At 38.2% G+C, this 25,266-nt stretch overlaps 1 protein-coding gene across 1 annotated transcript in view; it reads right to left on the reverse strand.

Annotated features, from left to right (window-relative positions):
- Nucleotides 1–25,266, reverse strand: part of NELL1 (neural EGFL like 1) — a 949,982-nt gene that overhangs the window by 720,574 nt on the left and 204,142 nt on the right. Inside the window, 1 exon segment of the mRNA XM_030918045.1 lies at nucleotides 909–1,005. Coding sequence (XP_030773905.1) covers nucleotides 909–1,005 — 97 coding nt within the window.

Genomic DNA, 25,266 nt, shown 5'->3' on the forward strand with positions numbered 1-25,266 from the left:
GCATTATACACATTTTGAAGCAGAAGGATTTTTAGAATATCTGGTCTGCCATATTGCCAGAAGCAAAAGTGTGTCATTCTTTTAAAGAACAAGACTGTCTTAAAATTTCACGGTATTTTTAAGTTTTTCAATTTATTTTATCACTGTATCCTCATGTTTTTGTGAAGTATAATAATGCAGTTATTTTCTAAAAATTTTTGGATGTAGGAGGTACACATGCAGGTTTATTACATGGGTATACTGCATGATGATGAGGTTTAGGGCATGGATGGTCCAGTCACTCAGGTAGTGAGCATGGTACCCAACAGATAGTTTTTCAACCCATGGCGCCCTCTCTCCCTCCCACCTCTAGTAGTCCACAGTGTCTACTGTTCCCATCTTTGTGTCCTTGTGTATTCAATGTTTAGCTCCCACTTAAAAGTGAGAACATGCAGTATTTGGTTTTCTGTTCCCAGTAACGCAATTAAACCAAAGCTCAAGGAAGCAGAGATTTAGTTTTCATATCTCGACATCTACTCTAAACTGAATTAACTTATAATCTGAGAAGGGAAACCAGTTTGAAGATTATTCTAAATCCTTCAGAATTGGGAGGTCAACATTTTGAGGATCATTTGCATTCTGGATCATCCATACCTGGCAGCAGAGTGAACTGGATAACCTTGGGCAAGTCACTTAACACTCTGCCTGGTTTCAAAGTACCTACTTCATAAATTATTAAGACAAGTAAACCAGTTTATTCACGTCAAGCACATAGAAAAGCATGTGTCACAAAGTAAGTGTTCAATAAACATTAGTAGCTATTATATCATGCCCTTCCCACTAATGTAATTATAAACATATCTCCAATAACACGGAAAATTGAGCATTGCCTATATATATACTTCAAAAAAAAGAACGTTAGTTCTTACTTTGAATAAGCCATGCTTTTGGTTGCGCTGGCCAAGCCATAAATTGATTCCTGGGGGAAGGTTGGTATCTGGAGGGTCTATCACACGCTCATAAATCCTGTAAAGACAAAGAACACAGTTACTAACAGAGAGGCTCAAAGCAGAACCAAAAGGTACATTATGCTGTTTGAAGTACGCATACCATTAGCTGCTGTATGAAGAGAAGCCAATATGTGGCACACTTCAAATGACAGATAACACGAATGCAGAGATCTAACACTTGGACACATCATCTGGGCCCCTCCTGTTTTTGTCTCCCTTCTGGCAGGGGAGGGAGGAAGAAGGGGACATATTTGAGTGTCCACTCTGAGCAATGAACTGCCCACAAACTCTGCGAGGAAAGTGGTTTGATACACGTTACAGGTGTGAAAGCTCAGATTTAGGGATCATAAATAAGTCAACCAAGTGAAGACAGCAGTGAGTAGTAGAGGTGGGATAAGAACCCTTTTCCGCCTGGCTCTAAAGCCACTGTACTTTCCTTTGCACCCTGCTATTCTCCAGCTTTGGTTTCTTTAGCTCCTACTCATTTCTGCAGTAACCTGAGAGAATCCTTTAAACAAATAGATTGCAGCTGCCTAGATGATCGTGTTTTTAGTCTACAGAACCATGCAGCTTAAGTCATTGTCCAACCACCAAATATTTATTGAGCACTTCTTACCCTCTAAGCTCCATACTAATCAACAGAAAATAGAGCAAGAAACCAGACACACAAGGTCCTACTCTCATGGAGGAAAAGTAAGATAAAAATTCTGTATATGAAGAAAATCCTCATCTAATCCATACAGGCACATAACTAATACAGAAGAGGTCAGGGCCCTACCTAGTATCTTTGAAGTTTCTAACAGAGCCTACCAAACAATTAATGTCTCAGTTATTCCACCCTCCCAAGGTCCAGTTAGTTAGTCACAAATCTTTTATTTGTGTCCTCTTCAGAAATAATCCCTGAAACCACCCACTGATCACGAGCTTCCACCTCACCCCTGGCAAGCACCTCTCAGCACCAGATGCTCAGAAGATTCTGGGTGGGGTGAGACACAGTGATCTGTAAATAAGAACTATGTCCATTTCTTGCTTTCTTGAGTCCTCGTTGAGGACTGAGCAACTGCTGTGGAATCATTCCTAGGTGTGTCCAGAGGTATAGACAGCTCATCAGTCCTCCCTGCTGTGATGGAGCTGACTGCCTCCTGCCAGAGGGTGATGTATTCCTCCGGTGCCTCTCACAAGGAAAGTGTGGAAGAACTGAAAGGCTGTCCACTTGTGTCAAGGAAAGTGAGTGATTGTGAAGTTGTTGCTGTCACGCTGCAGCCTTATATCTTAGCTGCACAGTCCATTACTCTACTATTCCCCACTGGAAACCTGCTGTTTCCTAACGATACATGTAAGGTTTTCAGCTGGCAAAGCTCCAAGCACATCAGGTCTTTCTCTACTAATTATCTTTCCATTATAAATGGAGGCTCAAAACATAATCAAGAAAAAATAAGTTTTCCTAAAAAAAGACAGAGTGTGTTTTCTTCAAAGGAATCTAACCTTTTTTGTATTTTAGAATGAACGATTTTAGATAAAACTATTTGTCAAAACTGCCTTAACACGGGAGCCTGATACATACTTCCTTTAAAATTTTTTTCCTAATATTAGTGGTAAAACTAGAAACAAGGCAAATTTACAACATAAGAGATATGCATAAGTTATAGATCAGCTTGAAATAACTTGCTACAGTCATTAAGTGTGCTGAATATGCCAGTTATGAAACAAGGGAAAGTATATACAAAATAATTTTCACTGGAAAAAAGGGAATGCAAAATTATTTATGCCCTATAGAGATAATGAGGCACAAACGATGTTCAATGTTGGTAAATACCAAAAGAGTCCAGAGACAAATGAAAATCACTGTATTTGGGTGATGAAGCAGAAGCATAATTTCTATAAGGTTATTTTACTAATAAATTGAAAATGTCGAACTATTTACCTTAACCTCAATTTGAAAAGTTTTGCCTCTGTCACAGTTAGACGAGCTTTCAATTCAAAAGTTTATTTTACATATTCAATATGCTAGAAGATAAGCTCCAACGAGCAGAGTAGGCCCTTAATCAATATTTATTAAATACATGAATCAATGAAGGAAGAAACAATCAAAGAGATCAACTTCTCATGCTACCTTATCTTGCAAAGCATAATAGCTCCGTGTGCCTTAGAAATAGTTGACGAAGCAAACATCTGAGGCCTACCGCCATCAGCTAAAGCAGGGTGACCCAGCGCACATGTGTCAAAGTGGTGTTCTCATGTCCCATGTCATACAGCTCCCGCAAAGACACCATCCTGATGCCAAGGAAGGTCTGCTGGATGCTGCCTTCCTGGCAGCCCTGCCAATCCGTTCCAAGAGGCAGTCTGCATTAGGGAATTCTGTGCAGCAGGTGGAATCAACAAACTGGATACAGATGTATCAACATAAAGAGAGTTTAAAAACAGTATTTTTTAAAAAAGAAACCTTGCTGAGGAGGGAGGAGGAAATCTAATCCTGAAGAAACATCAGATAAACCTCAATTGAAAGTCCACAAAATAACTACTTGTGGTCTTTAAAATGTCAACGTCATGAAAAATAAAGAAAGGCTGAACAACAGTTGAAGATTAAAAGAGATTTAAAAAGACATACAAGGTACATGCAAGATGGTATCCTGGATTAGATGCTAGGGCACGGGGGGAAAATCCCATAAAGGACATTACTGGGAAAATTTGGATAAGATTTGTAAATTATGTAATAGTAATTTATTGATACTCAATCTCCTGATTTTGCTAACTAGGCAGTATATACTTAGGTGAATGTCTCGTTCTTAGGAAATAGGCACTGAAGTATTTAGGGGTAGAGGGTAATGATGTTTACAACTTAACTCTCAAAGAGTTCAACATAACAATACTGTTTGTGTGTCTATATATGTGTGTGTGTGTGTGTGTGTGTGTGTGTGTGTGTGAATACACACTTTCTCTTCCTTCCAAATAATGCAGAATCCTGGCAAATATGATTGTTCCTTGTATCACTCTTATAAGTTTTCTGTGAGCTTAAAGTTATGTTAACATTAACAGTTTAAAAAATAGAGAAAAAACCAACAAGGTCCATAATGTATGTAAACTAAAAATTCACACGTGCAAAAACAATATTATCGATTAGCTAAGGATACTCATACAATTTTCCTATCACAGGCCTGGTGGGAATGGTGAGGCAAGAAAAAGGCGAATGATTGAAACAAGAAAGGTGCATGGCACAGACTAATGCTGATAAAATAACACAAACTAAGAAATTGAATTATCACATTCCTACATGTACCCCCACAGAAGGGGAGCTATACATGCCAGCCAAAGTAAAATCAGAACCTTAGCACAAAGGCTGCTGGTCCCTGAGGGACAGTTTGGGTGGACTGGATAATGTAAAAAGGCAGGTAGGGCACAGTGATCTGTCACTTAAATCCAGTGTCACCCAAGTCAACTAAAATGAAAAGTAAAAGCTAATACAGTGAACTCCTTGCTCTCCAGTGTGGTAAGGAAATGGAACTTTCTGATGTATAGAGTATTCTAGTTAATGAGGTTTCCTTCACATCAGCAAATAGCTGATTGCCTACAATGTGTATGACACTGTGCTGTGCTGTGCTGGCTATGGGAATATATACAGGCAAATTTAGAACGGCCAAGTTCTTGTCTTTAGATCTAATGCCTGAGACAGACACATGTATGGACAGACCTTATAATTCAATGCATTAAATTCAACGTTTCCTGGAAGCAGAAAGGAAAAACAAAACAAAACAAAAACCAGAATTCTGCCTGCCATAGAGAAAATTTTCCAAAGAAGGAGACACTGCACTGAGTTTTGAATGAAGAATAAAGTGGAGCTGAAAGAGCAGACATAACAGCCAGCACCTATACGGCACTTAATGTGTGCCCACATTGTGTATCGAGGGCTTTCAATATGTTAATGTACTAAATCCTCATAACAACACCCTCAGGTGGGTGTTCTTGGTATAGCAAGGTCAAATACCTCATCCATGGTTAAGCAGCTTGTGAGTGACACAGCTGGGATTTCAAACCAGATCCTATAGTCTATACTATTGACCACCTTGCTCTACTGCCTCTCTAGACAAGCAATGAAGGGCAGTTCCAGCCACAAAAGCCCCAGCCAAGCCATTATTTATCGAAGAGTTAAAATACAGGAAAACGAAAATAGTAAATGATTTGGTAGAATTTTTACATCAACTCTGAACAAGAGAGGACATGATTAACATTCCCTGGGATGTCTTCCTGTTACTGACAGGTTTTTAATTTCCTAAAAGAGCAACATGAAAACCTAACTCATTCAAATAAAGTAAAATTCCTAACTAGACTTACTTATCAGAAGGAAAAGGGGAAACAAGTTCATGTGTCAAAGCATGAAGGCAAGACCGGTCAGCTCTCCTGGAACCCACTTTATCTTCCTCCTAGATTCACAGCTCTACTGTACTTCCCAGCCTCAATTGAAGTTGAGTGTGGCTATGGAATGGGAGTGGAAAGGCTGTGCCCCACTTCTAAGCTCGCCCCTCCACCCCACACAAAATAATTTAAAAACTCCCTCAGGTATCTTCCATGCTGTCTCTTTCCCTTTATCTCTTTGCTTTTTCTCCCTTTCAGCTGCCTGGAGAAGACTGAGGGCTAGGGGGTGGACAGAGCTATAAGACAGAGATTCTTGAATCCCTAAATGATGACATCAAAGGCCACCTATCAACTAGACACACCCAACTGGACTCTATTTAAATAAGAGATAAAATTCTGCTAAGTTAAGCCACTGAGAAGGAGAGGATATTCTGAAGTTGTGGCTAGTATCATTTACCCTAAAAAAAATACCACACTGAAAAATAAAAAGGTAACTGTTGTCTTTTTCATGCCCACAAAGCCAAGAGGTATCTTAGATCATGTGGTATAGCAAAGATAACATAAATTTGGTATTAAATACGTTTGGGTTCTTCATATTGCAGTTCTGCATTCTACTAAATGCATGACTTTAATCAAGAAATTTAATTTCTCTGTACTTCAATTTCCTCATTTAAAAAATAAGGATATTACTGTTGACTGTATGGATTGCCGTGAGGATGAAACAAAATACATTACATGCCCTTGGCACTTAGTCGGTGCTGACATTGTGTAAGTCTCATGGGTACCTAAGAATGCAGAGCTGCACAGGTCATGTGACCCAGTCTGGCCTACTTGCTGCAGCTCTCACCAAATGGACCCACTGAGATGGGAAGTCTCAGTATCTTAGATGCTTACTTATGCTTTGGATTTACAGTTAAAAGAAATGGCATCACTATCACAGGGAATTTAAGGGCTTGATATTTCAATGTTAAAATGCAAGAACTCATTGTCTGTTTTGCCATACATTTCCACAATTATGAAAATTTAAGTCTTAAGTTTCTTTTTTCCCTTTATAAACTTTAAAGCTAGACAAGCTATGTAACAGAAAAAAAAAAGCATTTCTGTTGCTGTTTAATCTGATATTATGGAGAAAACTGATGATCTATTTAGATACTAAACTTTGCATTAAAACAGAATTTTTGGATAAAGTATACTTTCAATGAATCCTAAAACTGCAGTATTCTTATTATTGTAGTGTTAAAGTATCATTTTTTCAGCTTTCTTTAACTCTTTCTGGCCATAAATCGTAAACTTCTCTATGTAAATTACTCAAAGTTCTAAGCAAATATCTTATTTATTTTACATTCTTCCAAAAATGTAATCCTTTGACATTTATAAAAGTTTTATTTTTGTGGAAAGTTAATCATAAACTCACACAAGATTGGAAATAGGCTCAGGCAACAGGAAGAGATGGAAGAAACAATTTATAAGATAGTGTGCTTAAACACACTATCATCAACGCCCCCCCAACACACACACACACACACACACACCTGGGCATCAGTTAGCTTTTCTGAGTAAAATACGGCAGCACACTATTCTTAACACTTTCACCCACTCCAGTAGTAAGCATTTTCCTAGTCAATTTGGGATATTTAATTGGATTTAGCCAATTTACGAAAAATGTTTCTGGGAAAATGAAAACAGCAGTAAGCAGAGGCCTGCATTTTAAGTTCTCATCTAGGACTACCCTTACATTATACATTCTTTATATATTACTTTTATGCATTCTAACCCCCCATATGTTGGTTATTTCCTGATCTCTCAGAACCTCCCCATTTGGACGACCCATTCAGACACATTCTTCAGCTCTTCAGCATGTAACATGGTACGTCCCATGACCCACAGGGGTCTCCAAGACTCTGGTCATGGCTGGCCCTGCCTTCCTAGATCACCTGGCTAAGGAAGGAAGAAATAGCTTTCCTGGTACCCTTGTGCCCATCATATCCATCCTGAAGTTGTATGTGTACTTCCTGACTGCTACCACCACCAATTATCTTCTGGGTCTGGAGGAAATGGAACAATGACCACAGCATTCCTGTACCTGCTTAGATATCTCCTGCACTAGACGCCCTCCCTATCCATCCTAAATAAAGTAACTCCTAACCACCTGGTCAGTCTCCATCACTTAGCTTGCTTTACCCAGCACACTGTAAGCACCTTAAGATAAGGAGCCTCATCTGTCTTTTTCAAGTCAGCATCTCTAGTACCTGGAAGAGAATCCAGCCAAATTCATACACTGAATGAATAAATGAAAGAAAGTTCTCTGACTACATTCAGAATAGGAGAACTACAGTCAGATAGCTATAAAAGTCCTACTATGGCAAAACTTCATGAGGAGCAATTTGCAACAATTAATAATCCAGACTGAGAAAAACAGTCAAACGTGACACTTTACATTATGCTAATAATCATGAGATCCATGAAGTCAATGAAGATGAGTGAAATGTAATAACCCTTTTAAAGTGTCCTCTTCCACCATCCCTACCTTGTGAGATTTATACAAGAAGCACAAAAGAAAGAACAAGATAAACCCCTCTCACTGTTTCTCACCCAGAAAAGAGAGAGAGATAGCAAATTTGAATTTATCAGGCAGACAGCTCACTAACAGGGAAACCAGAGAGATGTATTTCAGAAAGAACAGGAAAAGCAGTCGGCAACTTGAAAATTAATTAGATCAAATGGCATCTTTTTTGAAAAGCACATGATTTACTGCTTAATCTGATTACATTGAAATCAGTCTAAATGTATCACATTGCTATAGGCTATCAGATGTAAACAATGCATTTGCTCTCCAACCATCAAAAAATTACCCTTTCTTTGGGCTGCAGAACACTCACTTCCCATCAGACATGTGTCTGAGGCTTTGTATTCACTTGAGCCATTACAAGGTGCTGCCTATTAAGTTGTATTGGGAGAATTACAGGAATTTTGCATGCCATTAGTATCTATCAATATTTTAAAGTGTAAGTATCTCTCATTTCTAATATAATACCATGCAAAATTAAACATCTAGTCAAAAGTAAAACCTGCTCGAGAGGAATGAACAAGGCAAAGAGTAACTGCCACACTCCTTGTCAAAGCCAGTCATTGATTCAAGGGCTCACTTAGGAATTTTCTTCCCAAGGTGCAACTTCTCTTAATTCATGACTTTGGTTTAAAACACCCTCCCTAACAAGCGTCCTGTCTGCTTAAAAGACTAGTCGATATTCTGTGAAGAACTTGATTTTCTCATTAACAGATAAAGCCCTCAGAGCTAAACACAAAACAATGTGGTGGTTCAACAATACTACTTATAAACAAATATTGGATTTTTATTTACCTGGATAAAGGAAGGTTTTTGAAGGGACTCCACAGTACCTTTCCTAATCATATAAAGGAATAAATTTCCAATGTAAATCATGTGAATTGACATGTGTTATGCCACTATTCAATAAGACAATATGAAGCCCAAAAGAGACAGTAAATGAAGAGGTTTACCTTGGGCTTTGCCAAGAATTGAAGAGAAGCTCTCATGCTCTTGCTGAAGAGAAAAGTTGCAACGACCTTCCTTAGCTACATAGAGCCTCATCTTTACTGCCTTTTAGCTGGCATTAGCGAATCTCAAGGTGCTCCTTGGAGAATTTTTCCTATACAGAACATAAGTTCATTCCCACCCGTTTTTTTCTCCCTGATATGGTAATGGGTGAACTTGCACATGATGCTAAGCCCCTCTTTGGGCCTTATGCTAAGGGGACATAACAGACCCTTTCCCACTTAGCCTCATAAGAAAAATGTGAGAATTATAACTTTCTTGAGCCCCACTAGAAAAGCAAAAGTCACGATGTCATCAGCACTATTTTTGGCACCAACAAATATTGAGCATTCATTCCATAGGTTGTCATACGCTTCAGAGCAGGTCCTCAAAGCTTACTCACTGTGACAGGGTGTTTTGCCAGTTGTGTACACTGATGAGCTATCTGTTCAATTCCATATCAGGCTGCCTGGATGGTATTAATTATCTGCTCAAATGGAACACACAGTACATAGGGCTGAAACCAGAAGGACATGAAAAGAACGGCCCAAAGAGTAACTCTGTAGTCTCCTCCTGCCAATCTGTTTAACAAATCCAGATGACACTCAGAAAATGACAAAATTTAAAAATGCAACTCAGGCATTATATCAGAAAACACAGACTGTAATGGGGAGAGGGACGACGGGGATAAATACAGTATGTCCCCAACAGGTAAGGACTGAATTCAAGCTAAATCCACACAAAGCAAGGGAAGAAGGGCTGTAACAAGGCTCAGCAGGTTCCTTAACAGCTGTCTGTAAATACAAATGCAAACAAAAAAGAGAAGGCGCAAAGTTGAAATCTGTAAGGAGATGCCTTTGCTGTGTTAAATGAGAAGGCAGAAGTGTTCAATTGAGATCAGTAAACACTGTGGGAGGGAGTTTGCCAAAGCAGGGTGTGGACACCCTCCACAGAGAGGAGAGAGGCCTTTTCAGAGATCAAGCCTGCGTGTGACCTGCTTCATCCCCTTAGGAAACCCTTGTCAGGTTCATGCTTTTTCTTGCCCAGCAACTGAATTTTACTGTTTTCTTTTTATCTCCTCATCTGGATCTCTAATGATAATAAGGGTGCTTTTTCTTCTTAACCATATTTTATGTCCTTAATATCACTCTTTCACTACTTCTTAACAACCCTTCTCTGCTTAAAATTCACGATCCAGATATCATTCTGAGATGATTGTGATTATGTACCAGGGTCAAATAACCAGCTCATATACGTCTGTACTAACTAGTATTTGTATCTGTGATTTGACAAAATAATAGAAAGTATGCTTCACTGTTTATTTTTAATTTTTTTAAATTTTTGTGAGTACAAAGTAGGTGTATATATCTATGGGATACATGAGATGTTTTGATACAGGCATGCGAAGAGACAGGGTCTCAAACTCTTGGGTTCAAGCAATCCTCCCACCTCAGCCTCCCAAGTAGCTGGGACTATAGGTGCATCCATACCTGGCTAGAATATAGGCTTCTTAAACATGCCGGAAGATTTGAAGCTGGTATGATGGTTTCAATCATGACAGATTTAGCACAACACCATCAGGATTAAAAGAGATATTAATAGGCAGGAATTAGGGCCAAATCAAAAGAAATTTCACATGGAAAAAATAAAAGGTTCCAAACTTAGGGTAAATATGCTGCTGAAAGACAGAATGTGAAATCTAAGGGTAAACGGAAATACATATTTAAAAAAATTTTTAAAACACATCTTTTTGGTCAACAGTGAGCTAAGATCAGCTGTCAAAAAGGATATTGTGATCTTAAAGTGTACCATGAAAAGAAAGTAATTATCTCATTTTATTCTGAGTCAATCTGTCCAGAGATAATCACATTTAGTTCTAGGAACTTCTCAGATAATAAACAGACATACTTCAGAAGGAATCGGAAAAGATTGTGAGGACATTGTGAGCCAAATTAAGTGACGAACAGTTGAAGGAACAAAGATGTTCTGTCTGAAGAAGTAAAGATTAGGGAGGTCATAATAAAGTCTTCAAATATTTGGAGGACCATCATGTAGAAGAGGAATTGAACTTGCTCTGTGTAGCACCAAGAGGGAAAAGTGATACCAACCAGTGGAAGCTATAAGGAGGCCCTTTGAGCTCAAGATAGAAAAAATTTTCTAGCAGTCAGAGCTATAGTATACAGAGGGAAGGGGCACTCCTGGAAGGCAGTGAACTTCCAGTATCTGAAGGATGTTTCAGCAGATGATGAAGAACAATTAGTAAGCCTCAAACTCAGAGAGATGGAGAGGCATCGCCTCAAAATTTATAAGAGCTGCCTTTGAGTGAGCAACTTCTGTAGGCCAAAAGTTTACAGACTTTATAATCCTTGCAATAACCCTAAAAGACAAGCATTGCTATACTCAATTGACAGATGTTCACAGAGATTAAATGACTTGCCTAATACTATTCAGTAAATGGTGAATTCTAAATTCAAATCCAGGTGTAAACTTCTGCCATGCCATACTGGCTTAAAATCCTCAATGAATTCTGCTATTAAAAAGTCTAGGCCGGGCAAGGTAGCTCATACCTGTAATCCCACCACTTTGGGAGGCTGAGGTGGATGGATCACCTGAGGTCAGGTGTTCAAGCCCAGCCTGACCAATATGATGAAACCCCGTCTCTACAAAAAATACAAAAATTGCCAGGTGTGTTGACACGTGCCTGTAATCCCAGCTACTCAGGAGTCTGAGGCAGGAGAATCGCTTCAACCTGAGAGGCGGAGGTTGCAGTGAGCCACGATCATGCCATTGCACTCCAGCCTGGGCAACAAGAGTGAAACTCTATCTCAAAAAAACAAAAAAAAGTCTAAACTCAGGCCAGGTGCAATGGCTCATGCCTGCAATCTCAGCACTTTGGGAGGCCAAGGAGGGTGGATTGGTTGAACCCAAGAGTTCAAGACCAGCCTAGGTAACATAGCAAGACCCCTATCTCTACAAAAAAAAAAAAAAAAAGTTAGCCGGGCATGGAGGTGTGTGCCTGTAGTCCAAGCTACTCCAGAGGCTGAAGCTGGAAGATCCGCTGAGCCTGGGAAGTTGAGGCTGCAATGAGCTGTGATTGCACCACTGCACTCCAGCCTGGGCAACAGAGTGAGACCCTGTCTCAAAAAAATAATAATAAATTAAAAGAAAGTCAAATATTCAACCAGTGGGTTACACAAAGAGCATCAGTCAGGGAAAGATCATTAGAATAGAGCCAGAAAATTCCCATTTGTGTCTTACCTTTACTTTCATGTTTTGTGACTTGGGACAAGTTACTTTTAATAACTTTTAATAACAACATCTACACACAGGATTTCCCGTAAGCACAAAACATCATCTGCTTTGTAAAAGTACTTTGAAAAGTCTAAAATGCTTTTCACAAATGGAACATTATTAATGTTTTTAGGTGAGATCAATGCCTTTATCTTCACAGAATAATCTAAAAGATATTTTAGTTTGAAATATTTTCAGACAAAATACCAAAAACCTCACCGCGGCCACTTGGCTCAACTGGTTAGAACATAGTACCTAGGGTTAGCTTCACAATTTCTGTAAAAGAGGAGCTTAAAAGCCACAATCTGATAGGAAAGAGAGGGGGGCATTAACCTCTGACATCACTCCCTAGATGGCGCCATTGAGGGTACATCAAGGCCATAGTCATCGGTCCCATCTTTTCCAGGGGTTCAGAGCAAAATGTGCTGCTCCTAGTGTTCAATTATACCCCAGGCTAGCTGCCTCCAAAATATTTGCTGATGCTCACAAGTGGGTGATAATTTAGGGCAAACTCATATTATTAGTCACCTAGATGAAGATTCAGGTTATTAGGTTCCAGTGATAATAAATCAAAAGACCACTGCTCACATAAAACAGACATTGGTAACCAGGACTCTCAGGGTTGGAAAGAACACTGGAGGCCTTCTGATTCAACCTCTATCTGCTACTTGTTATAGTAATCTACAAGAATCCAAAAGCCGTCTGTCATTCAGTGAGCATGTGTGACATTCTCGTGTCATAGTTTAAAGCTTCCCAGAGCAAACGAATGTCTCCCCAAAGGCCTGATGATTGACCATTCCCAAACAATCCACACGAAATATATCAGGGACTAGCAGTTATGGTAAGGAACACGGGAATGATTTTGCTCCCTCTCCATGAAATCTTTGTACAGCATAGACTACACACACACACACACACACACAGACACACACACACACTTCAAACACTGCCATCCCCACATTCAAGCAGGGATTAGTATTCTTTGACTTTTTGATTTTTTCAGGACTTTGAAAACCACCAAAGGTCCCTTGGCAACTCCCAAACTTTACTAGGCAGTAGGACAGCCTCATAAGCTTTTCAAAAATACAAATTCATAGGCCCCCTCACAAAATTAGACTTATAGGTGCCAGCCTGGCCCCATGTGGCTCACACCTGTAATCCCAGCACTTTGGGAAGCCAAGGTGGGCAGATCACTTGAGCCCAGGAATTCCAGATCAGCCTGAGCAACATGGCAAAACACTATCTCTACAAGAAATTAAAAAATTAGCTAGGCACAGTGGCATGTACCTGTGGTCCTAGTAACTCAGGAGGCTGAGGTAGGAGCGGGAGAATCACCTGAGACAGGGAGGTTGAGGCTGCAGTGAGCCCAGATTGTGCCACTGCACTCCAGCCTAGGCAACAGAGTGAGACCATGTCTCCAAAGGAAAAAAAAAAAAAAATCTCTGCAGAGGCCTCATTTGGCATTATCTGCCCTTGAGCAGCAGAGTCAGGCTTGACTGGGAGCTCCTGCCTCAGCCCCCACTACGGCCAAGCAAGCCTATGATGGAAGTAGTTGGGCTGCTTCTTAAGGCAAAGTGAGAGGCATAGGGAGGGGATTTTCCTCTGCAGGACCATTCCTAGAGGTTTTTCTACATGACTGGAAAAACAAACGAGAAAGCAGTACTAAGAAAAGAAAAATTCCTACAGCGTCCCACCATTTTGCAAAGCATTATAAGGAAATGAAAGAGTTCTCCTGACTATGCCCATTAATAATAGTTGTTTGGATGATGGATGAATAAACAGATTAGATAGACTAGATAGATAGATAAATACATAGATAGATAATATATAGGCAGGCACTTGTAAATTTATTTTGACAAGAATAATATTATATCCCTGTCCTCCTAGAGCCCGCATCGTAGGGCAGGTGAACAGCAATACAAATAAATAACTTTATTTATTATAAAATTAAAGTGAGCTGAATATTCTCCATTTGTCCCAGCCAGATATGCTCTCCACCCCTCTTTGCCTGGCTTTGGGTCACAGGAGACTGATCTGTAGCAAAAGTTCCTCTCCTTTTGGTTCCACTTGGTTTCAGTCAAAGGGAAGTACTAGCAGGAGGGCAGGAAGGGATTGAGGTTGGAGTACTAATTAATTAACATATTAAGGGCATAGAATAGTATTAGCTGAATAATGGTAGCCACTTCTATTAAGAACAAAAACAAAAAGTGAAGAAGGTCCCTAAGTCCCAAGTGGTGCTTTAATTTTTTTCCTCTTTTTCTCAGCTGCTGTCTACAATCTTCCCAATATAAAAGTGCCAAGACAAACTTGATTGTTTTTTAATCATGTTTACAGAGAGAACAACTTGTATGCCTTGACTTCTGCTTTGTAGCAAGCACACTGAATTATTCATTTAGTTTGGGGCTCTTTCTTTTAAAAAGTAATCATCATCTTCTTGAAAGAAATTTTTATTTTTTCAGGCTATCAGTCCTGTCAGACTTTAGGAGTTCACAATCACGGAAGAAGAGCAAAGCAATTTAGATAAAATTTCCTGTTCTGAAGGAAGACTTTTGTTATTAAATGTGAGGCATTCCATAGTAACTGCCAGCTGTTTAATAAAAAAGTTATTGTTCATTGTGGAAGAAAAATTGGAGTTTGGAAAGCAATGGGCTACAAGCTCGGAAAGTGTCTGATGAAGTTCCAAATCCTTTTCAAACTCCAACTCATCATTTAAACTATAATGGCCCATTTCTGGTAAGGTACTTCATGGATGATAATAAGAAAATCACTGAGACGACTGAGATCTCCTATCATCTCTTTAATTATCTCCTTTCTTGGTGGCCCCTTCATGTTCAGGTTACGGGATATAAATTAAAGATAGTTGCCAGAGACGTGTCAAATAAGCCTATTATTAAGGACACACAAGTGACTCCTTTCATTTCAAGACCAAATGAATGATAAAATAAAAATTAAACAGGTGAGAGAATTAGAAGAAGGAAAAAACTGTGTAGTAGTAAGAGAAAGTTTTGAAGACAACTAATGGGAAAAGAATAAGCCCAAGAGTTAGAGGCCTCTATTCTAAATTCTGGACTTAACCACTAAACTTGGGATGTAGCTTTAGACAAATCATTTCCTCTTCCTGGATTATTTCCTTACCTCTTACATAAAGAAAATGATGCCTGCCCTACTTACCTATTTATGTTGAGGCTCAATGAGGCCGTGAACAATAATTGCTTTGAAAATGTCACCAGTACAAACGTAAAGTGGCATAAAGTGAAGTGATATTGAGTCACTTGAATGCTTACTGATTTTCCACATCCTTCCATTGATCCAGCTACATCCCTTTCCTTATATTCATTCCATGAGATAATCTGGTAACCTTTTAATAACCTCACCTTCTTTGCTTAAGGTATTCAAGTTGATTTCTGTTACTTACAACTAGAGTATCCTAACTAACACAAAAGTATGCAGGAAGATACGCTGTAAGGCAAGCAATTCTAAATTCAAATGAAGCACTATGGTAAGTCTTGGCATGACCACTCACCAGTACACATAAAGATCAGAATTCTGTTCTTCTCACCATATCTGGTACTTACCTCACTTATACCCTGTGATGTAATCAGCATTTTACAGATTCAGGTCAACTGAAAAGCAGAAACCAGCTCTTATTTGCCTTGGCATCCCTAGTACCCAAAGCAGTTAATGGCACAAAATATATGCTCAAGAAGAGTGGTTTTCATTTCACTTATTTTTGCACTTATGCACTCAAATTGTATCCATCTGATCAGTTCCCGTACACAGCCATCTCCCTACAACTGTATAATGTTGATCAAATGGATGAACGGGCTCAGTTCTCTCTGCCTCTTACATTAATTGTCCATCAGCACTTTCAATACTAGGTTGATGTAAAGGTTGAAATGCAAAGTTTCATTTGAAAGAGGATGTTTGGAATAGCTGAAGAATTACTCAGGTAAATGCCATACTACATTTCCATGCATAAATGAAAATTTGTATGCACATTCCCCTAGTCTCTTTAACCTCTCCTCATCCCTTTATATAGATCTCATAAACAATGCTCTCTCTCAGTAACATGTAACTGACCGGGCATTACTAGGCACTTAATACTAACACTCAAGAAACATCAATTAAGTAAATGAATAAATGAACTACTGGATGAAATCTAAGGCCTTACGAGCCTCTCCGCTTCACTTTACGGAGACTGAATTGTTAAATGTTGGCAATTCCCAAAAGTTTCATATACTCTTTTGCTTCCACCGGCTGGACCCTTGGTTCCAGACACCTTCCTAGCACTTCATTAGCTATATAATGCACCAATATTTAACTCAGCTGTCAAACTGGGAAGTGTTGACCACTCAATTTTTCCTCCAGTTTTCTTGAAAATGCTACTTTTGCCTTGCTTTGTACATTGCAGTAAAAATATCTAATGGCAACCTGAACTTTTTTCCTTTGTGAGGTCTTTTTGCCTTAAGATCATGAAATTTCTTCTCTTTTATATAAAATTTTATATTAAATTTAATATAAAAGTAAATTTTATATAATTTTTTTATAAAATTTACTTTTACTAGGATATATTTCAGACTTTATTTTACAGATTGATTTTCCCAGATTTATAATGGACCAGCTCAATATGTACATTTGGGTTTTCTTTTATTTTCTTGCATTGCAATTTTTAATATTGAAATATAATTCTTTCATTTACTCATTCATATAATTCACATACAATTCACCCATTTAAGCTATATATTTCAATGTTTTTGATCTATAACATTAATTTTTTAAATTGTGATACAATGTTTATAACAAAAAATTACCATTTAACCATTGTTAATTGTACAATTCAGTGACATTAATTACATTCACAATGTTATGCAATTATCATCACTATCTATTTCCTTAACTTTTTATCATCCCAAACAGAAACTCTGTAACCATTAAGCAACAACTCTCCATTCACCCTCTCCCCAGCACTTGATAACCTCTAATTTACTTTCTGTCTCTATGAATGTTCCTATTCTAGATATTTCATATAGATGAAATCTTATAATATTTGTCCCTTTGTGTCTGGCTTATTTCACTTAGCATAGTATTTTCAAGGCTTATCCATGTTGTAATATGTATCAGAACTTCATTCTTTTTTACGGTTAGATAATATTCCATTGTATGTATATACCACATTTTGTTCATTCATTCATGGATAGACACTTGGTAGGTACAATAATAGTACCTACCTTATATAGTTCTTGCATTCCACTTTTTGGCTACTATACATAATGCCGCAATGAACAAAGTATCTGTTCAAGTCTATGCTTTCAATTTCTTTTGGTATATATCAGGGAATGGAAGTGCTGGGTCATATGATAATTTGTTTAGCTTTTTAAGGAACTACCAAACTGTTTGTCATAATGGCTGTACCATTTTACGTTTCCACTAGCAATACATAAGGGATCTAATTTTTCCACATCATTATCAACATTTGTCATCTTCCTCTTTTTAAAAAAATTATAGACATCCTAGTGGATGTCTATCTCATTATAATTTTGATTATCATTTTCTTAATGACTAAGGATGTTCATGTACTTATTGGCCATTTGTATATCTTTTTTGGAGAAATGTCTTTGCAAGTCCTTTGCCCATTTTTGAATTGGGTTGTTACTGAGTTGCGTGAGTTCTTTACATATTCTGGATATTAATCCCTTACCAGATATACAATCTGCAAATATTTTCTCCCATTTTGTGGGACATTTTCTTACGCTCATGAATAGTGTCCTTTAATGCATAAAATATTTAATCTTGATGAAGTCTAATTTATTTGTTATTTTATTGCCTTTGATTTTGGTATTATATTTAAGAAATCACAGCCAAATTCAATGTCATGAGTACTTTATGTTTTCTTTAAGAGTTTTATAGTTTTGGGCCAGGCGCGGTGGCTCAAGCCTGTAATCCCAGCACTTTGGGAGGCCGAGATGGGCGGATCACGAGGTCAGGAGATAGAGACCATCCTGGCTAACACGGTGAAACCCCGTCTCTACTAAAAAAATACAAAAAAACTAGCCGGGCGATGTGGCAGGCGCCTGTAGTCCCAGTTACTCGGGAGGCTGAGGCAGGAGAATGGCGTAAACCCGGGAGGCGGAGCTTGCAGTGAGCGGAGATCGCGCCACTGCACTCCAGCCTGGGCGACAGAGCGAGACTCCAGTCTCAAAAAAAAAAGGGGGGGGGGTTTACAGTTTTGGCACTTACATTGATACATTTTTTAGTTAATTCTTGTACAGGGTGTAAGGTAAAGCTCCAATTTCATCTGTTTGCAAGAGGATATCCAGTTTCCCACCATCATTTGTTGAAAAGACTGTCTTTTTCCCATTTAACAATATTGACATCCTTCCTGAAAGTCAATTGATCCTATATTTGAAGGTTGTTTCTGTGTTCTTTATTCTGTCCTATTCTACATGTCTATCTTCATGCCAGTATCACAGTAAGTGTTATAGCTGTGTAGTACATTTTGAAATTGGGACGTGTGAGTTCTTCAAATTTATTCCTCTTTTTCAAGATTGTTTTGGCTATCTTCCATTAAAATTTTAAATATTAGTTCTATTCGGTTATTTCATTTTGCTTCTTCAGGGACTTCAATTATACATATTTTAGATAATCTTTATCTATCTTTTTGTTGACTATTTTCTTTCTGATTCTTTTTCTTTATTTTCATTCTCCTGGTTATTTTAATGCCTCTTTTTTAATGTCCCCTATAATTCTTTCAGTTGAACGTATTCTCCTTTGGAGGTTTTATTATTTTCTTCTTCATTCCTAAAATGATTTTGTCTTTTTTTAAAATTTCTTTTCTGTATTAAATCAATTCACATTTTACATACTACTATTTTATATACACTTTTCCTCTGAGTTTCTTAATTTTTGATTAAGGATGGGTTTTCTTATCTCTAAAGGTTTGTTAAATGATGTTTTATTCAGATTGATAATATTTTATCACAGTTGTCTTCTGCTTTGGGTTTTTTTTAAATTTATATCAGCTGAAATATTTTCTCATTTTATTTTTATAGTAGTTTTGTATAAATGTTTCTGCTCTTTTATTTTCATTTCATAAAGTTTCATTTTCAGGTACACTAAAGTGTACAGTATTGTCTGCCTCCAGTTATGCTAAAAATGTGGATATGTATACTTTTATTTTTTAGTCCTTGTTGATCTATACGTGTTTGGGAAATAACGTGGAGTGATTCAGGTGTAGGTAAATGGCATTTTCATAAAACAATCTGGACATCAGGGATGTCCTTTATCATCCTTTCCTTTATCATCCTTCATGATACTCCAAGCTAGGTTAATAGCAGCACCTCTGTATTGTTATAGCATTCCTACCACACTATGGGTAGCACCTTCTGCATTGATACAGAAATCATTTATTTATCAACATCCTGGACTCCTGAAAAACTTGGCACTATTCACAATAGCAAAGACATGGAGTCAACCCAAATGCCCATCAATGATAGACTGGATAAAGAAAATGTGGTACATATACACCATGGAATACTATGCAGCCATAAAAAGGAATGAGATCATGTCCTTTGCAGGGACATGTATGCAGCTGGAAGATTTTACCCTTAGCAAACGAATGCAGGAACAAAACACCAAACACCACATATTCTCAATTTTAAGTGGGAGCTGAATGATGAGAATACATGGAAAAATGGCAGGGGAACAACACACACTGGGGCCTATCCAGGGGTGGGTGTTGGGGGAGAGGGTATCTTGAAAAACAGCTAATGGATTCTGGGCTTAATACCTAGGTAATGGGATGATCGGTGCAGCAAACCACCATGGCACACCTCTACCTATGTAACAAACCTGCACCTCCTGAACATATACCCTGGAACTGAAAATAAAAATTGAAGAAAAAAAAACTCGGACGTTTTCTTTAGTATATGTGGTTAGGACTGGACTCTTAACTGGCTTTATATCATTACTCTGCCACTGACTAGCAACAACAACCTTGAGGAAATGAGTTATTTAATCATCTTTTTCTAGTTTTCTCATCTGGAAAACGTGAACGATAGTAGTACCTACCTTATATGGTTCTTGTGAGAATTGAGAGAGAGGGCACATTTAAAGTGCATAGACCAGTGTTCAGCATATAGTATTTAATATCATCATCTCTTTACTCTCAGAAACTAGTGAAGGACAAACACATTTTTTTAAAAAACTCAATAAATGTTGAACTAAAAAATGGTACAGATTTTTGTGTCTTCTCGATTGTAATAGCACCTAAAATACAGCTGATATACAATTTAGCATTGCACCAGGCAGTATTGTGTGTTACAATCTACTAATCAATGTGTTGGTTTTATGTTCCAAATAAGATCACAGCTTATTATAAGATATAATAATATATATATCGATTCTATATCTCCTATAGCATTCCACTGGCAATCATAGCTTATTATAAGATATAATAATATATATAGATTCTATATCTCCTATAGCATTCCACTGGCCAAAAAAAAAAAAAAAAAAAAAAAAAAGCAAGCTTGACAATCGCTTTTTTGAAAGATATAATATTAATTTTAAAAACACACAAAAAAGAAAGATATAGTATTTGGATCTTCACTTACATTCTGGACAGATCTCTCTGTGTTAGAACATAAGCTCTAAAGAGAAACCTACAGCTACTTTCTTATGCCTCACCATCTCTTCCCCATCAACAAGATTACAGTATAACAATATCCAAGTCTAACTCTTCCAAGCTAAGAGGGTTTGACATAGTCATTTAACCTCTTTATGAAATTGGGAGGTGATTGATTCCTCCCAGGTGTTATGAAATATAGAAATAAAATAATGTCTGTAAATCAGGAAGCCTAGCTTGTAGTAGCTGCTCAAGAAATAACTCTTAGTCCTCTTCCTCAACTCTGCCTTCCACTTCATCCCACTTGCTTCATTTGACTAAGTCTACATCATTGACCAGCTCCCAAATGAGAAAAAGGCCCAGCAGATATCCCTGTTATCTGCTTATTGTAAAACAATCTCACACATATTCTTCTGGCCCTGCAAACTTGTTTGAACAAGCGACTCCACTGCTTGGCCCCTTGGTGACTCTCGGAAGATCAAGGACATCAGCATCATTTTTTGTTTTGATTTGGTCTTGTTTGGTTTTGTACCAATAGCATATATAATTCAAAGTGCTCAATAGTTAGTAATATAAGATACAAAGGAAGCAACATAGCATTGCCATTAATTCTTTCCTTCAACAGATATTTATTACCCACTATGGTTTATGCATTGTGCTAAATTCTGAACAATCTTTGCCCTCTTTTGGGAAGGTATAAAAGGAGAAGGTAAAAATACATAATAATCAAATAAATACAGTAATCAAAAAATGCGAAGAAGAAAATAAAACAGAATTAAGTGGGATGGTGAGCTACATGCAAGGAGAGTTTCTACTTTAGAAAGTTTTATGAATGAGATGGCATTTGAAAAGAGACTTCATAGAAGAAATGAAGCAAGATATGAGAATATCTAAAAGAAAAGTATTAGAGGAAGAACAAACAGCAAATGCAAAATACATAAAGAAGGAGTGAGTAGGGAATGTTCAAGGAACAACATCAAAGTTCAAGGAATCAGATGTGGCTGGAGCAGAGTAAGCAGGAAAGAGAATCGTGGGAAATGAAGTTGGGAAAACAGCAACGGGCTAGATCACTTTAGACTTATAGGTCATCCTGTGTCTCAATCTTTTATTTTGAGATACAAAGTTTTAAGAGTTTTGAGGAGAGAACTGACATTATCTAATTTAAATACATTACTCTGGTTGATGGGTTAAGAATAGGTTGGGACACAGCAAAGGTGAAAGCAAGGAAACTTGTTGCAATAGTCTACAACAAGTTTGCAGTTGTGGACCAGGCTGGTGGTTGTAGAAGTGGTGAAAAGTGGTCAGATTCTTGATATATTATGAAGATAAAATTAACAGAATTTACTGATCATTATATTTAGCATGTGAGAAAAAGTAAGGAGTGAAAAAAATTACTGCAAGTTTTGGATGGCCTAGTAACCCCGTGAAGAATAATTTTCAAGGATGGGGTGATTCATTATGTCACATGCAGCCGACAGGTCAAATAAGATGAAGATGGAGAATTAACCCCTGGAAATGGTACTATGGAGGTCTCTGGTGACCTTAATAACAGTTGCTTTGTTTGGTATGATAGGGATCAAAAACTGACTAGGGTTAATTCAAGAGAAAATGGAATGGGCAGAAGTGAAGGCAGAGCATTTACCAGCTCTTCTGGGGAATTTTACTATAAAGAGAAGCAGAGAAATGGCAGTATGGCTGGAGAGAAATATGGGATTAGAGGAAGATTTTTATTTACATCGGATGGATTTATATAATGTATACAATGCTGCTTGAGTCGGTTCTGATGAGGGAAAATTGATGATACTGGAGAGAGGGCACAAGGGAAAGGGGTGGCCCAAATTGGAGCATGGACAGTGCCTGTAGTGGTGGAAAATGCAGAGTACAGAGCAGGCAGATATACATGGAGATAGTGACAGGAGCCAGTAAGCTACTATTCTAATTGTTTCTATTTCCTGGATGAGGCAAGAAACAAGTTTATAAACTGAGTGTGAGGAGAGGGGAGGATTGTTGAGGGTGTGAGAAGAGAGGAGGCAGCATGGAATAGTCACACTGGCGAAGTGTGAGAATATGATGGCTTGGGAGTCATGGAGGTCTGGGTTTCAATCCCACCTCTAACGCAGCTCCTGCTTCTGGGACCTTAAACAGGTTAAACCTCCCTGATCCTACTGTCTCAGAGTCAAAATGGAAATGAAGATACCTTAAAAACATCTGCTCTCACATCACACAGGATTGTTCTGAAGGTCAAATGAGATGCTATATGTAAACCCCTGACACACAGTAAACAACTTATAAATATTATTCAGTCCTTTTCGACATCCTCTTTCTTCTCTTCCACCCTCCCTCTATTTCTCTGTGTTTACCTAAGTATATATGAGTGAGGGCAAAATAAATGTCTCATTCACAATTCACAAATTTTAAAAAAGGAATTTTGGGACTCTTTCCAATTCTAATATCCAACCAAATAAGTCAGCCAAGCAACCAACGAATATTTGATTGGTTGCTCCTCTGTATCCAAAGTGTGCAGGTACTGGAGTAGAAGGATCTCAAGAGATATGTGATTATTTTTTCTCAATTAAATAACCTTATGGCATAGGCAGAAAAAAATAAATATAAGAAGGAAAGTTATTCTTCCATATGCACACCGTACTCTCTTAAACACAAACACTATGCATCCTTCAAGCCCAACTCTATGCAAACTAATAATAATTTGAGGATACCCAGAGGTCAGGAAGTTCAAACTCCTCATTTTGCAAATGATACCCAGAAAAAGGAAGTTCTTTCAAATGTCACCACAGAGTTGAATAGCAAGACAAAAGCTGGAACCCAAGTCTTCTCACCCACTGGCCAGGATTCACTGAATTTTAGTTCATAAACGTTTCCTCCTCTTTCTCCTCCTTCTCATCCTACTACTGCTGCTAACAATAACAACAACATTTGCTGACTGCTTACTATGTGCCCAACTGCTTTCCATGCATTACTTCAGTTAAACCCATGATGTAGAGTCAATCATCATCTTTTTTTTAATGAGAAAACTGTGGCCCAAATAATTTAGGCAAAAGGAAACCATTGAGAAATTGGGGATTTGAATATGAACACAGTTTTTCTCTTAAACCTCTGTTCATTCTACTTTCCCCTCATTTCCGCTGGAAGTCAAGTCTCCCATTTTCTAATCCTGTAACAGCTGATCTGTGCCTTTGCTTCTGTTAGGGTCCTGAGTATTTAACGTCTTGGAGTTGTGGGTTTCTGCCCATTGCTTCAAAGTTGTGGAAAGATATTAGACATTAGATGTGAGCTCCTTAAAGACCCAGAATTCTGTCTTGTGCCCAACATAGCCAACTATGCATAGTAATCCTTCCCTCATTTATTAATTCATTCAACAAATACTGCTGAATCTCCACTCTGTGCCAGGCATTTAGCCAAGTGCTTGGAACTCAGCATTAAAATAAGTTCACGGAGTTGATTTCCTTATTGGAGGCAAGGGGTACAGGTAGGAAAGAATGACACAAACCATAAAACTGTAAACAGGTAACTAATCAAGATAATTTTACACAATGATAAGTCCTTCAAAGACAACAAAAGAGGATGAGGTGATTGACATGATAAAGAGTGATCTGCTATAGTGGGTGCCACCTCCCTCCAGAAGTTCATGCACAAGGCCTTCCAAGGAAATTTCCAATATAAATGCCATGGCCATTTCCTTTTAGCCACAAATGTCAGATTATCCAGACACAAACAACAGGATTTACTCTTGCTAATACTGCACTCTCTGAATGTTGAAAAACAAAAGGCCAGAAATTGTCCTTATCATCTGTTTTTTTAGCACCATTTCAACAGCTTCCTCCTTTTGGACCACATAACTGTATTTTCCAAAGGCCTTACCACAGAGTCCATCTTCCGAGAGGCTAAAGTCATCCCTACATAATTTGTCTGTAATTGGAGGAGCTCTCATCTATATTCCAGATGAGTTGGACCTGTGGGCTAAGGTGAATGGAAAGGAAGTCTTGTGGCATCAGCTTTGGAGGGTATTTTGTTGGGTTCTGTTCTCCTGCCAGAAATGCTTCTCACTGGCTGTGCTGAGGAGCAGGTGAGGATACAGAGTCCCATCTGGAGACCCAAATGCTCTAGCCTCAAAGCCTTCTGCTTTCCCCAATTCCCACTTGAAGCTCCTTGCACATCACAGAGATAGTAACTCTTCCTTTGTGCACAGTACATTACAGTTTATATAATATTTGTACACTCTTTTTTCTTCCTTGAAGGCAGGAGGTGGGAGGGTGATATAGACAGAAGCAAGAAAATGACTGCCATCCCCATTTTACTGAAAAGAAACCCAAGATTCAAGGGAGTTAAGAAACACACCCAAGGGCACACAGCTAGGAAGTGGTGAAGCCAGAGAGTGAGCCAGGGTTTCTGACTTAGGATCTGTAACAGTCAGGGTCCTGGTGGGAAAGTCAGTATACTAT

This window comes from Rhinopithecus roxellana, chromosome 15 (assembly GCF_007565055.1).
Source record: "Rhinopithecus roxellana isolate Shanxi Qingling chromosome 15, ASM756505v1, whole genome shotgun sequence".
NCBI classification, from domain to species: Eukaryota; Metazoa; Chordata; class Mammalia; order Primates; family Cercopithecidae; genus Rhinopithecus; species Rhinopithecus roxellana.